The sequence below is a fragment of the Xiphophorus hellerii genome, chromosome 16, assembly GCF_003331165.1.
Source record: "Xiphophorus hellerii strain 12219 chromosome 16, Xiphophorus_hellerii-4.1, whole genome shotgun sequence".
Lineage (NCBI taxonomy): Eukaryota > Metazoa > Chordata > Actinopteri > Cyprinodontiformes > Poeciliidae > Xiphophorus > Xiphophorus hellerii.
Genome location: NC_045687.1, coordinates 10,207,065 through 10,222,655, shown reverse-complemented (window position 1 = coordinate 10,222,655; position 15,591 = coordinate 10,207,065). Strand labels below are relative to the sequence as shown.

Here is a 15,591-nt window from a genome sequence, read left to right as displayed (position 1 = left end):
AAGCATAGAGCTGGGTTTGTTTCTCTAAGTTTTATTTACAGGACTCACAGTAAAGGGGATTGAAAACATTTGTGCAACTTTTTTTTTATGTGAAAAGTTTGAAACGATGTGTCATTTTCCTTCCACTTTTCAGTTATATGCTCTTGTGATGAGATATTACATCAAATCCAAATAAAATACAATCCGAAACGTTCAGGGAGTCTGAATAGTTTTACAAGGCTTTGTAGATCAGATGGTAGTTGCTAAGTTCATGAGGTAAGAATGTGATCATAGTTGTTTTCTTTCATACTGTTGTTACTAAGGAGACATGTCTCATTCCTGTGCCTATGCCCATGCTTGTGCGACAGGCACCCGTCTTTCTGCGTCTGCCTCTCTCTCGCTCTGCCTGTTATTGTCTCATGTATACCGGTAGGTGTGTGTGAATGAGCAGAGTGAGATGAAGGCTCCACATAGGCACATAGCTCACACACCCTGTCAGACGTCTCGTTTACTCTGTGAGTGGCAGGCGTCTTGCTAAAAAACCCCGTGGCCCGTTTCAAAACAAATGGGAATCAACAAGCAGGGGCAGATTCTCCATGTTTAGATTACTGAGGTCGAGTCAGAAGGGTCTCGCTATTTGCTCCGCTCTGATTGTGCACACAGGAGCAGTGGCCTTCCATTGTGGTCATTTAAAATGAGGAGGGGGGCTATTTGAACTCTAATCTCCACAGGTGAAAGCTATTTATTTCTGCACGCTTCGCTGTAAAATAAAATTAAAGCTGCCTCCTTACACAATACCTTTGGGGAATTCCTTGATAAGATTAGGACTGTGCGAAGCGGCACAGACGCAGAAATACCGAGTCGGACTCTGGAGCTGATTTAGATCAGCGCAGAGAAGTTTGGGGAAAAGGCACGTAGCTCACCGCCACATCTGCATGTCTGAGGAAGACGGGAACACCTGGATGTGAGATTCTTTTTGTCTAAGAAAGATAACATTCAGGAATTTGCAGATTATCTACATTCAGTTTTCCACACATTGCTTCTGTTTGACAGGATGCACACACACTGCAACAAATCTTAGCTTACCACAACTACCAATAGATGCATTTGTCCTTCATAAAGTAGCAGCTTTTCACTTTGTGTTTTCAAGCCACTGGCGGCTTAGCCACTGGAGGTATGCTGGCCTCTCGTCCAGCTGTAGTCCAATGCTAATAGAATTAAAACGGATTAAAGGCTTTTTAAGCACGCCTAAGTTATGGCTCTCCGCTGTTGGTGTATTTTAAACCTCCCAAAGTACTGACAGTCAGAAAGCACATTAACGGCAGCTATTAGGACTGAATGGGGGTAAATTGTGTCCTAATACAAGTTTGTGACCCAGGATTTCAACAATTCTTCTTCCCTTGTCTCTGATTATTAGGGATTAGGATATACTGACTCAAAGAGAAACATGAAAGATCACTTCAGGTAGTCAAAATGCTAACCTTGTGACAAAAGAAAAATATCCTTATTTATTTATTTAGAGAGATTTAACTCATTTCTTTATTATAAACTTGTAAATAAAAGGGGACTTTTAATGCTGTATAGTACTCTGTATTAACGCAGCTTAGAAATTTTTCACATTTTTATGTTATAACTTCAAACTTCTGTGTGTTTTATTGGAATTTTATATGAAAGACAAACTGTGACAAAGGATTCGTGGTTTTCAAACTATTTTACCTGATTGCTAAATCCACTAAAGAGAATTATCCCCATAGAATAACATATCCACCACCATCTTTCAGAATGATAGCAGTGTTTTTAGGATGATCTGCAGGTAACTTCAGAAAGTACAGGTCCTTCTCAAAATATTAGCATATTGTGATAAAGTTCATTATTTTCCATAATGTAATGATAAAAATTGAATATTCATATATTTTAGATTCATTGCACACTAACTGAAATATTTCAGGTCTTTTATTGTCTTAAAACGGATGATTTTGGCATACAGCTCATGAAAACCCCAAATTCCTGTCTCACAAAATTAGCAATAATGAACTTTATCACAATATGCTAATATTTTGAGAAGGACCTGTACTCACAAGGTGAAGATTAAAATTGCAGATTTCTCTGGCTGCAGAGTGTTGCTAGCCGCCTATTACCAACCACCCATTACAACCAGAATGACATTGGGAATACTTCCCACAAAAATAGACAAAACACTGAGACACAAGACATTTTGGTTTAACTCACTTGTGTACATAAATGCAGGCTGCTTCACCTCACATTTATCAGCACACATCTACCATTTAGTGTCTTCCACAAATCAATGAGGATTTAGGTACTGGTTCATTTTCAGAAGGTGGGGTCGGGCTGGCACAGGTTACAGTGGTTTCCAAAGCTGCAACTAATCAATTATGTAATTTTGTTGAGATTAAGAATCATCACATCAGAGTGATTCTTAATGGTTATCCCTGCTAAACTTGAAGCTTTACCTCAAGGTTTTCTTAAGCTGCTCACAAGTGGATGACAGCGTCATGGGCCATGTCTTACTGAGGCCGTAAGAAAAACAGCTTCAGTTTTGGGGGGATATGAGAGTAAAGGGGCTGAATACCAAAGCACATCAAATTTCCCTATAGTAAAAAAGCAGGAAACATACAATTTTGCATATATTTTCTTTTTTAAGTTATAGGCCACAGTTTACTTCCTCTTCCATCTCCAAGGTGGCTGTGGCATGCTCTGTTTTGCATCTCCCTCAGGTTCTTTTAACAGACTCTCTAATGAAGCTGGTTTTGTAGCCACTATGTAGCCACAATGAGTTACACAGGGAACAAGCTGGATTCAGCCAAGTTTCAGGAAATCCTTGGATAAAATATCACGGAATTGTGGGAAAGCAGAAACTTGAGCATCACTGGATCTCCAAAGAGGACAGGAAGTCCACCAAGGCTTAGCTAAAGCAGAAGTCCCGGAAAACTCCAGATTAGTCATCATGTTTGAAGCTTAGTGAATTGGTGACATTTCTAAAGTTTGTAGCACATAAATCAAAGTATGTAAATGAATCAGAGGTCTTTACAAATGAGGAATAAGTTAATATTCCTTATATTACCGCCAGTAGCTGGTTTCAGGCTATGAATCATGTGTGCAGCAGGTCATAGCCTCAGAAAAGTTCTCTATTCCTAAAAATATTTGGTTTAAAGCAGTTGAATAATTCTCAGACTACAGTAATCACTAAACATGACAGTTTGATGTTTGTTTTGTAGAAACAACTTTGAAGTATGAGTAATCTTGGATGTGTTGAGCTATTTAAGCTGCTCTTGCTTGATTTAGAAAGAAGTTAGTTTGTGTATTTTACCATTAAGCCTAATTTGCAGTGTCATTTCAGGTGTGACTAATAGTGTGGATCTGTCTGCAGACATCATCACTATACAAATCACTGCACTGATGGAAACTACTACTAGCTTCAACTTCAGCTTCAACTTCTTAAATATTACACTGCAGGACACATTTAAATATGTCATAAGTTGCAATAACAGGCTGAACCACACCTTTCTTTAGAACACATCTGTTAAGTTGTTAAATTGTGCCGTACTTGTTTGTGACACCATCATGTTTACAAAATATGACCAAAGAGACGAAACCATCTGCCAAAATGCTTAGAACTGCCATTGTTCAGTTTCCTGCTGCAGGAAAGTGTCACCAGTTGAACACTTTGCCATCTGGAACTCACACAAACAGACTAACAAGGTGATAACAAGTCAGTGCCTGTTAAACAATAAATTTTAAGTTTTTCTTAAGGTATAAATTATGGTGTTGATGTGTTGTTGGGTGGTTGTAAAAAGTTGCTTTCTTCTTGCAGATTTGATGCTACATAAAACATATATATATGTATTCACATAACTAGCTTTTAAATGTCATACATTCACCTTTGGGAGGATTGATGTGTTGAAAGGTTGCATTAGGCTTATCTGATGAGAGCGCACAACACAGTGTGTTTCTTTTAGCATCAAGCTGAATGGTTTAGAGCAGCTTGAGCTTACTTACCTGCGCCTTGTCTAAATAGAAAACTAACCATTCCCTCCCGACCTGCTCTCCCTGTTAACCACGAAACAATATAAATCCTGTTCACTTTCAGAAACCTTTCCAAGAAACTATAAACCTGACATATAAAGTTGTGACTCATAATCATGGCAAGTGCTGTGGACTTTGACATGACGTCGTGGGGTAAAACAAATTTATTTATCAGGAAGTAAACAAGAGACGTTGTCAGTAGAGATACCAGACCGTTTTGTTTCTGTCATGCAGGCAAAGCCAAATAAGAGATATTTACTGTACGTTGAGCCATAACTTACATCTTGCTGACAGAAGGCTGAAAAAAAAAAAAAAAAAAAAATCTTTGGAATGAAAACATCAGTCAAGACGTGTGAGGTGTCTGAGGCAACCACTGAGAAAAGGAGGGAGGTGTATCCTGGGTTCCAAGGTCAACAAGCTAAACCTCCTGCAGCCCACTGTTTCACGTGTGGTGGTAATATAATAGTGACAGGACACTCATGCAGTGTGTTAACCCCTGCTGGGGGATCAAGAAAACACACAACTTACCATTGTGCTCCTTAAAAGGTGGAATGTTTATGCGGCTCACATGTTGGGCCTGAGGAGTTGTTTTCACTGCAAATACGGAGCTCAAAGAAACAACAGTTTGTACAAAACCTACAAGATAAGTTAAGAACAAGACATTTGTTTCGAAGGACTCTTCAGATACATTTCCCTGCAAAAGTGTTTACACCCTTTGAACATTTTTCTCAATTTGTAACGTTGCAACCAAAAACTTTAGAGTCTTTTCTTTGAATTTTGCAGAATAACTCAAAGTAGCCTCACAGCTACAACATCACCCAAGCTCAGTCATTTTGGATGGAGGAACATTTGTTTTAAAATCTGGTCACAGATTGTAAATTGGATTTTGGTCTGGACTTTGACTGGGCCATTTCTGACATTCCACGGCAGCTCTTAACCTTTTAGTCTCCTCGTCCTGCTGGAAGGCTAACAGGTCTTCCTCTTGTATTTAGCTCCATTCTGTGTCTTGTGAAGAATTCCCCCAGCATGTTGCTGCCGTCACCATGTTTCACTGTGGAGATGTTTTGTTCAGAGTGGTGTGCAGCGTGAGTTATCCACCACACATGGTATTTTCGCATGCAACCAGGATTTTGTATTCTGAAAACCTTGAGGTTTGCAGGCATAAATGCTAGACTGCCAGAAATAAACATTTGTTTTACTCATGAAGCTAGGAATTTGGCACATTTTGTATTCCATGATGTGCATTTAAGTATGCTTTTAGCTTATCTTAAATAGTTCGATGAGCACAGACACAGCAGAAAACTGTTATTTCTTATTATCTAAATTATACTAAGTATTGAGCGGCATTATTACAACCCCCCAGTAAATCTGTCAAATAACACTATCCATTTTCATCCTTGTCTCTTGCATTATTTGTCTCTTAGTGTTTCTTTAGCATAAATTATCTTCTATTTGCTTTGGTTATGTAAGACACCAACTCCGTCAACACCCTGTTGTTGACAGGTAATGATCATGGCTGTGAAAAATCTAGAAGAATGATGGCACTGACAGGGAGAAGGGAACCACATACCTAGTTACCTGTCTAGACACAGAGCAGTTGGTGGGGAAAAAAAATAGCACACTCCAAAGATGTTCCTGACAAATTGACTCAAGTTTGTTGCAAATTATTGTTGCTTACAGGGGCCTGATACTTTTGATCAGAGGTGTTAGTAATAAGGTGGAACAGTCGGCCCTGTCCTGAAACTTAGACACCTAAAAGTGTACGCTTCCGTTGAAGACATTAACCAACTCACCTGTGTGTTCTTACTACACATAAGAAGGTCGGCTGTGAAAATCACCTACTGACCTGTTGGTTGGACTTAGGGTGAAGTAGCCTGAATGTTGCTGTTGTGTTTTCTGCTTTCCTCCTTTTTTGGCTTTTCAGGTGACTGTTGCACACATCAATCAGCTTTAAGACTTTTTGTTTATTTAAAATGATGCGTTCAAGTGTGAACAGCTACACTGAGGCTACCAGAAAAGCATATGACGCTGATGAATGTGCGTAAGCCTTACATTCTCCACTGCAACTCTTCTTCCAGTAGGACAGGCTTTTCTCAGGACTCTGTTGCAAAACAGAGAGAACATTGCATGCAAAGAGCAGCTCATAAACAAAATCAGCCAGTTGGGTAATTTGATTTGAATTTCTTGCATACTTTCTCAGGAGCACACTAACAGTAAAGCACATGCTACTGCTTGTAAAAGCGGCTGTTTGTGTGAATCGGTTGCGTTGTGTGTGCTATCGTGTAGGGGAGAGCATGCAGCATTCAGCATTCGCTCCACATATGAGGCACCGGGAAGAGCAAAAAAGGGAGTTTGTCAAAACGAAACTCATTGTTTCTTGGGTATTATCCTTCACAATGCATGGTTAAATCGGAGACGAAGGATTGCTGTAACAAGACACGCTGGACCTGGTTTTACCCGGCCCTGTGCTGGGACTCAGAACATCAGGAGGGAAAATAGTGAGGAGAGCAGAAAGGAGAAACACACGGGGAAAAGAGAGCAAAGAGAAGACAAAGTGGAGTGGGAGAGAAATTGGGAGAGGAGCCAGAAGAGAGATGAAGTATACAGATAAAAACAGAAGTTGAATTTGAGGCCATGTTTCAAACGGAGAGCTTTGTTTTCTGACAGAGATCCCTCTCAGGAGATGGAGCTGGAAAACAGATTATAGTAATAAAAGCCATCCAAGTTGCACAATGTGTACCTCAGCACCATGTGAACTGAAGCTGTTGTGCATCAGGCTGTACTGTGCTGTGACAGAGCTGTAAAAGCTTAATGAAGCCTTACTGAAGCTTTCTGTTTGAACGCTCATATACATTCTCTCAGGTAGATGGCTGCAAACATCTGTCAGAAATTTTAATATTTAGCTTTGGAAGAGACTTGCTTTTGTTTATTAGCTTTCTTTTTATAGGAAATTCACAGGGGGATCAAGTTGCTGCGCTCAGATGAAGCAGACTCTATATAAGGGAGCTGTGGTTTCGAAAGAACTTTAAGATTTGTGAACAGCAGAAAATGTGGATGAGTTCAGGGCCATAATACTCTGAGAAACACCTCGATTTACAATAAGTCCACAAGAGCTTCTACTCGAGCACCCGTGAAATTAAAACAGGCCCAACTTGGTGATTTACATGTTCAGTTTTGTGGGTGCAGATGAACAAAAATGTCAGTGTGTGTTGGTGTTGGCATGCTTTCTCTGCTGGCAGCGGGTAGAAGTCCTTTTGTGATCTCAAACTGTTAACGCCGGGGGTTTTAGGTTTCCTAATGAGCCAACTGGAGAGACTGGAGTTCTGTAACTATCCCAGCACCATTTGCGTTTCACTAAGCTCCGTTGGTCTGGTGCTCAGAATGACAAACACCCGTTGCCATTTAGCTTTATCTCCCCAACTGCCAAAACCACTCCAATTCCCAGTTTTGTCACTCTGAAGGTTGAGTGATGGTTGAAAATCTGAAACACAAAATTAATGTTAATTTTGTTGTGCAAGCTGTAGCCACCCGCTTCGGATGTTATGGTTTAATAAGCTTAATCTAAAGAGAAGACTGCAACAAGTAACATTTTTTCAGACATTCTCAGGATTTTAGGGAATCTTCCAGTAACCTCTCACAACCTGCAGACTGCTAATTTTACAATTACGGTAAGTTATGCAACGCCTATGACTTACAAAATGAACCAACTCACCAAGATTTATTTAACCCCCTTGGACAAATACTGTAAAGCAAGGGTATCAGTGAAGGAGATGAAAGCTATTTAGCTATTTTTTTACATAAAGGGCAGCAGTTGTATGGATACACAGTGGAAAATGTGTTTTTACGCTGAAAGCTAAGTGCTAAATAAACTTAATTTATTTAGAGCTTTTCTAGTCTTACTGACCATTCAAAGCACTTTCCACTATGCATCCAGTTGCATTCACAAACTGTAGTGTCCAGATTTCAAGACAAATATTGGATTGCAAAACTTGTTTTTCCTCACTCATTTCATCATGTCAAACATAAAAACAACATCAGGTTTGTGCAATAGTATGCATGGCTCTTTTCTATCACAAATATTTTTGGTTAAACTTTAAAATGGTGGTTGAGAGCTCCATGGTTATATTTATTTACAGTCTGGGGTTTAGTTTTATCAGTGTTAGGCTGTCTTAACAATTTGTGGTGAAGCAATATTTTAGACGAGTGGTAAACACCACATTTTGGGGTGAGACTTTAAACGATCTCAAAATGTTTGAGTCAAATCATCAAGAACTTGCATATAAAGTTTTACTTACTTATGTAAGTAAGACTAAATAAATAATAAATTATTTTTAATGCTACATAAATAAGTCTGCATTAAAAGGTGCAGTTTAGATTTTGTGCCTAGAAAAGGCTTTTATATAGATTGAACTTTTTCATTTTTTTTCCCATTGCAGATAAACCTGCAGTGAATCTTGCAAGGGATTTATGTGACCAACACAAAGTGGTGCATAATTGTGAAGTAAAAGTAAAATACTATATGGTTTTTGAAGGTTTTTAAAAACTGAAATCTGACAAGTGTCAGATTCCATCCTACAAATCATCCTACAAATCAATTCTTAATGTACTAACCTTCTGGTGCAATTACAGCTCAGGTTTTTTCGCTGTAATTGCATCCAAAAAACCTGCAATTACAGGTTTTTGTCTCAATTATTTCTGCAGAGAAAAGGTCAACTAATTAGAGCTTTTCCCAAATACCTTGAGAAGAGCTTTAGTTATTCCAGAGCTTTTCTCGTCAAAAATAATTGTCCATTCCACTTTGTAAAATTGCTCAAACTTTAAACAGATTAAATTAATGATATTAATGTTCAAGTGTTGCTAGCGATTCTAAATTAGATTTAGGTTTTGACTGGGCCAGTTTTACATCTGAACATGCTTTGAATTAAATTGTTCCATTTGATTTCTTTGTATACGTTAAAGCTGTTGGAAAATAACCTTCTACATCAGGCTCAAATATTTTACAGTCTTTACCAAGTTTACCATGCATCTAACCCTAACCCTTTAATCAAATTACATTGACCCAAAATGGTTTCTCCTTACATGCACAACTGTTCTAATGTGGTCATCTTTTTCATACCTTGTCTCGCTGAATGACAATAAAATCATCAAGAAAGGAGAATAAATTTCTTTGACCTTCATCACTTGAATTATTTATGCTCATGTAACACGGACACTTGGCATTAGCATTTGGAAGCCTGCTTCTGATATGACCTTGATATTATTATTTAAGAGTCAGAAGAAGGTAAAAGAGAAAGCTGAAGGAACCAAGTGGAAGAAGCCCATGTTGTCAAGGAGACAGAAAGAAACCCAAACTGAGTTACACAGATTGTCTTCTGTCTTTTCTCAGTGGACCAGAAAAGATGCAATCTAAGTGATGCGTACCGGACCATAGAAACTTCTGCTCTATCTTGCTGTGAGCACATGCACTTGTGGGTGGGTTTCTGGAAAAAAAGAAACAACACTGGACTCAATGAGTACTAAGAGTTAACGATTCATACATTTTGGAAGAAATATCTACTGACCATACACGTTTCCCTGAAGGGTGTAGAAATACAAATACAGCATCAATTTAATCATTACTGATTTAGATTTGTCCTACTATCTGATAAAACATGCCACAAGCATATACAATCCGTTCTGCTAAACAACGTATGTAAGCAGCCACAGGGTTTACATCTTTGACCTTGTTTCTATGTTTCTGACCCACATGACAAGGGCCTCCTCTTGTGTCTGGTGTGTAAAACAGCAAGAGGATTAGAAAGCAAACCGTCCATTCCACTCTGCTATCAAAACATCAGCGGCGTACACTATACACATACCAGTATAAGTTTTCAGTGCTTTCTGGGATTCATCTTCTTGGTGATCTGCTATCTGTGTAAAACTGTGCTGTCATAGCTGACCAAGAATGGCCAAGTTAATATAATTTCCAAAGGTGGCAGTAAAACCCTTCAGGTTAGAAAACCAACGAGGAAGAGGTTTTTTTCTTTAAGATCACTTCCTCAAACAGTTTGAGTGAAGTAAACATGACCTTCAGAATATTTGGCAAGATTTCTGTCCTAATCTTGTTCGTACGGATCCTACAGATATATGCGGCATCAGGTAAGAGTTGGAACTTCAGAAATTATGACATTACTTCAGAAACAACCTGATTTTGATTTGTTTGTTGTTTGATAATGTAATAATTCCTACTGCGTCATGAGATTACTTCCTGTCTTTATTCTGACTTTTTCTCAACCATTTATTTGGTTTCTTACAGAATGCAAATCAAAGAACATAACCTGCGCTGAAATCCGTGTTGCTGAGGGATTTAGATATGAACATGAATGCCCAGAAGGAAGTGAGATTGCTCTTGAACGAAACAATAAGGTGCGGCTATGTTTATTTCAGCTCCATTTTAGTCCATGTTCTGATTTAAATATTACTTTTTTCAGAGATATTGTAATCTTTATCACGTCTTGAAAGAGGAAGTGAAAACTATACCCGATCAGGCTCCTTGTATATTATGGGATACAGTGTAACCCTTAAGTTGTCATGATGACCTCATAGGCCTATTGACTTACATGTAATATTTTTGAGGATGATAGTTAAGGGGTTAAAATGGTGGCACTGAGGTTCCGGACACTTATTTTGTCCGGAACCTCAAAGTTCTCTGCTTGAAATTAAGAAGTGATATGTTTATAATTACATCGCTAAAGATAGTGTAATATTTTTTTATTGAACTTTGTTGTTAAGGGGTTAAAATGTGGCACTGAGGTTCCGGACACTTACTTTTTATGTTTGAATCATTGTGAAGCAGTTTGTAATTTTAACATCTATAATAGGTGCTATATGAATAAATTTACTGTCTTACTTGAAAGTTTCTTTTTTTTCTTTCGCAGATGAATTTCGGTTCTGCTGATCTACGCAAACAGTTGTTTAACTTTTTGCCACCAGTAGTGAAAATGGATAACCATTCAGTGATCACAGAAGACTGCCAGGATCTTAACATTACATGCACACTTACTACTGTAAGCTTATTTTAATCATAGCCTTTGAGAATGGGGACTAAGAATCCTAATCAAGTTTATTTTTCTACAGGAAAACCTCGAAAAACTAGCCGGAGAAAAGTGCGTGAATTTCAAATCCATCCCTGGTGAGTTCCAAAAAAATACTTCTTATTACAACAAAGTTCAATAAAAAAATATTACACTATCTTTAGCGATGTAATTATAAACATATGACTTCTTAATTTCAAGCAGAGAATTTTCCACCAGGCAATCCAAGTGTGAGTCCTGGGCCACCAATCCAGCATCAAAGAAACCTTGGATGTGAGTGAAAGCAAAATATCTGACTTTGTGTTTCTTCTTTCGGTCTGTTCAACATTTTTCCCCTTTTTCTGTCACCTATAGGGATTGCAGTTCTGGTGATCCTACTTGTTATCTTTGGACTAACGTCTTACTACTGCTGGAAAAACCATAAGAGGTGAGTCAATTTCTAAATCAGTAAATTGAATACGTTTTTTTTGTTTGTTTTACAAAAGACGATCTTTATTTTTGTAATGCCATTGTCTTAGCATTACAAATATAACACTTGTAGTAGCCTCCTGAAGGCCATAAATTACAAATTGTGTTAGAAATTTACATTTCAGTTTCAGCTCAAATAATGAAGTCAGGTCTTTTTTTTTTTTTAACTAAACAGGCAAAACATTACAAAACATATCAAAGCGTTTCAAATCTAAGTTTTATTTTCATGCCCATGCTCAGGTTTCACATCTCAGCACAGTGAGGAAAAAACTCTCTGCTGCTTCCTTTTTTTTTCTTATGGGCATTAATTCATTCTCACTTCTATTAGAATTCTCCTTGAGAACTGCCATCTTGAATCACCGCCGCTGCCATCTGTACTGTATGTCAAGGGAAAATTACTTCCAAACGGCTGCTGTGTTGATCTCACTGCATAAAATACATTTAGAATAAATACAAGTAGGCGCAGGAGTTGGACTTTTTTTCATTGCAACCTGTAGATCATAAAAACCAAATGTCAAATTTTAAAAATTGAGGAGATGGGCCCTAACTGAATCCACTCATTCATATATTTAAAACCCAAGGCTAATAATTGATTAGTGGATTTTCTTAAGGAATCAACAAAATGTTGTGATCTTTTTCAGAGGTGGGATAGTCAACTGTCTCCAAAGGTAGGCCTTATTCTTAGCATGTTTCACCACTTTTGTCTAAATTTAAGAAATATACTACAATCAGTAATTGCTGAATTTCTATCTTTAAATTGAGTTACATCCCTTACAAAAGTTATACTTTACTAGTTCGGTTTACTTATTTTAGCCATTAATGCTTTTCAACTTCCTCTTAAGAAACCAAGAAGGAAGTGGATTCCCAATAGTTCAAACAGGAGATTTAGAGGGACAAAACAATGCTGACGTCAGGTAAGCTGACATTGGAAACTAATTTCAGAGATCAGTGAAGGTAGGAACTAACTTGTTCATTCTGGACATTACAGGAATGGAGAAGATCCACGTGGATGTGGTGAAAATGACAGAGACGCACTTCAAAGTGTTATGAGGTTAGACTGATGCCTTTGCAGTTGACCCCCTTTTTCTTACCTTGTTTGTCAGGATTGACAGAATGTGTCTGTAAGCTCATAAACATCATGGAGTCTGGACTTTAATCTGCTAAAAGCTATTGATTCTTTAGGTGATGCCAAAGCTCTTCAGATCCCTGTTTCCTGAAAACGTTCACTTAACTCCAAAGGGATTATTAAAATTTGTCACGTTTGCGATTTTGTTTAAACTGATGTGTCACTTTACCTGCACAGCTTCTGAGCAAGCTGTTTATGCATTACTAAATTATGTTTAATATCTGCATTATAGTGGAAACAAGGGATCTCCCAACACCACCACTCCGTCTGATCACAATCCAATGAACGGGTGCGCTTTAAATACCATAATGTGTTTATTATTGATTCCTTTATTTATAGCTTGACAGTCTGACCTGAAAATAACTATTGTGTGTGTCAGCTTTAGGAAGATGAATGAGGAGCCAGGCGGAATAAATGGAACTAAAGGACGAGGAAATGTTTTAAGTGAACAGATAGTTTGCATCTATAAAATCTGTAAAATGTAAATACATCAAACTATTATTTCACTGTGGCTCAGAAGGTGACAGAGAAACGCAAGTAAGCTACAAAGGAATAAGTTTAGCTGCATGTGAGAGGAAAAAATAACAGTGTGAAACAGAATGAAAAGCAAAACAAGATAAAATAGCCGACCATGATGAACAAATCTGAAACATTTTGATGTGGTCAAACAAAATGACCTGTTGTTCTCACACCTTGTTGTGTTTCTGTTTCTGCCTGATAAATGATAATTGGCGACTACCTCACTGTGATCAGGGAGCTGAATGGTAGAGGGGCTGCTGCTCATCATCACACTGAAGAACAACCACTGCTGCCAGATCAGCAGTGAGGCTCCCACTCGCCGTGTTGTTGCACCTTCAAATGTGTGACCAAAGAGAAACCTAAGACATGTGCCAGTTTTTAGTCTGCCACACATGTTTTCCTGATTTGGCCCTGCTGCTCTTCAAGATTCCAAGAGGGAAATTTAAGTGCTTCTTTCCACCCTGCCAGTATCACACAGACTAGTTTAAACTTTTGAACTTCTTATCTCTGCTTAGAAAAATTCTGAATACCGCATGTCGCTTTTATTTTGCATCTCAAATCTCAGTTGCATTTTGTGTTTGTCTCCAGAACTGCCAATGGAGATTTCAACAGGTCTTATGTTGCTGTGACTTTGGTGAACGAGCTTAGCTCCAACCAGGAACCAGTCACCAGATGCTCTGCAACACCAGTAAGTCAAGAAATCTTTATATTAATGTTTTAATGTAAAAATGTTCCTCCTTTGTTGTTTTCTACCTAAATGTTTTATTTATTTATTTATTTTTTGCAGGATGCTGACGTGGAGTCAACATACTCTGAGAAACCAACAAATTAATTATAATAGATAAATATGATATACTATATATGTATAATGCATATAAATAATAATAATAATAATAATAATAATAATAATAATAATAATAATAATAATAATAATATCCCTGTCACTATGTGAGATATTTCCTGACATAACCTTTAGGCTTAAGTTATTTTATAAATTTCACACACACCTTTTGTCTTTGAAAAAAAATCTTTAATAATCAAAAGATGTGTGTCAAATTTGTCCTGGAAACAAATTTAAGCATTTAAATGTTTCTTGTTTCTTTATATTCTTACGATTTGGAAATTATAACTATCTCAACAACCGTATCAGGTATCTTACCCTGGTTGTCATGGCAATTATCAATATGATTTTCATGCAAGAAAATCTTGACTGTTGAACTTAACCAAAGGAGTAGGTGAACTACATACATGTCAGGAATATGTCACATATGAGGGCTAGAGAAAAATGTATGTCACTATATAAAACATATTATGAATATGTATAGCTAAACTAAATATATTTTAAACATAAATATTTTGGTATTGTATTTCAGTTAAACTCAATATCTTATACTCCTGGCAGATTTGGATAGTCGCATTTATTCTCAATGAAAGGAATAATATTTTAGACCCAGATTCCTGACATAAATCCAATAGGTAAAGATTAGGATGATGGCAGGGAGGCCCCCAATCTTAAAGACTTGGAGCTCCTCACCAAAAAGCAAATTGTAAAAATACCAGCAGAAAAAAGCCAAAAATCTGGTTATGCAAAAAATTCATAAGAATGGCTTTGTTACTGTAACGATTTTTACAGTTGCAAATCACTTTTACCAGCTATTTAAAAAAATAATAAAAACACATGAATTAATATTTTAAAATCAATCTTCCTTTTATATTGTTATAGGGGATGTCCGCCTCTTTTACTGTCAGAAACCCTTTGATTAAATGAACATAATAAAATTATTTTACGCATAAATCTGCCAGGTTAATAATCATGTATGTATGTACAGTAAGTATGTATTCTGTATCACAGCTACACAATTATACACAATAATCCTTACAAATTTGCCTATGTTGTCATTTTTTTCTGATAAATATTAATTTACATTTGTTATGCAAAAAATCCAGCATTTATATATTTTAGATTAATTAAGTTGTGAGGCATTTTTTTGTTTGTGACTGTATCGTTCTATCTCAATTAGTTTTATTGCATCCATTATCACTTTTATTACTGTAATCTCTTGCCTTTCAAATCTTAAATAAATGTGTTTTCTAATGGATCTCACTGCTTGTTTATCTCCATTCTTCACTGTTTTGTTACACCACAGTTTTTACCACCAGGTGGCAGTAAAGAGTCATGCGCCGTGAAGCACTGAGGAACATGGTCAACACTGATTCGCCTTTTATAGCTTTGATTGAGTTATGCAAATGAAATTGTGTTTTTATTCCGGATTGCAGAAGAATCTCAAACTGATTTCGGATTTCTATCATCACTCACTGGGAAAGTAACAACATGCTTTTGTTGGAGGAAAAAAAATTAAAAAATAAAATAAATAAAATCCC

General features: G+C 37.2%; 1 protein-coding gene across 4 annotated transcripts; it reads left to right on the top strand.

Annotated features, from left to right (window-relative positions):
• The first annotated feature begins 9,828 nt into the window (after window positions 1–9,828).
• Window positions 9,829–15,308, top strand: LOC116736126 (uncharacterized). 4 transcript variants are annotated; one of them, XM_032588414.1, is made up of 14 exons: window positions 9,835–10,161; window positions 10,319–10,428; window positions 10,941–11,069; window positions 11,140–11,194; window positions 11,298–11,369; window positions 11,451–11,523; window positions 12,206–12,232; window positions 12,407–12,478; window positions 12,553–12,615; window positions 12,923–12,979; window positions 13,076–13,127; window positions 13,439–13,512; window positions 13,798–13,897; window positions 13,997–15,308. In XM_032588414.1, exons 1-14 carry the CDS (start codon window positions 10,086–10,088, stop codon window positions 14,039–14,041), a joined length of 1,005 nt encoding a protein of 334 aa, XP_032444305.1. In that variant the 5' UTR covers window positions 9,835–10,085; the 3' UTR covers window positions 14,042–15,308. The 4 variants fall into 4 exon arrangements, with proteins under 4 accessions (XP_032444306.1, XP_032444305.1, XP_032444303.1 ...); XM_032588412.1 differs by having other exon boundaries at window positions 9,843–10,161; window positions 13,070–13,127; XM_032588413.1 differs by having other exon boundaries at window positions 9,846–10,161; window positions 11,301–11,369; window positions 13,070–13,127.
• Window positions 15,309–15,591: the final 283 nt, after the last annotated feature.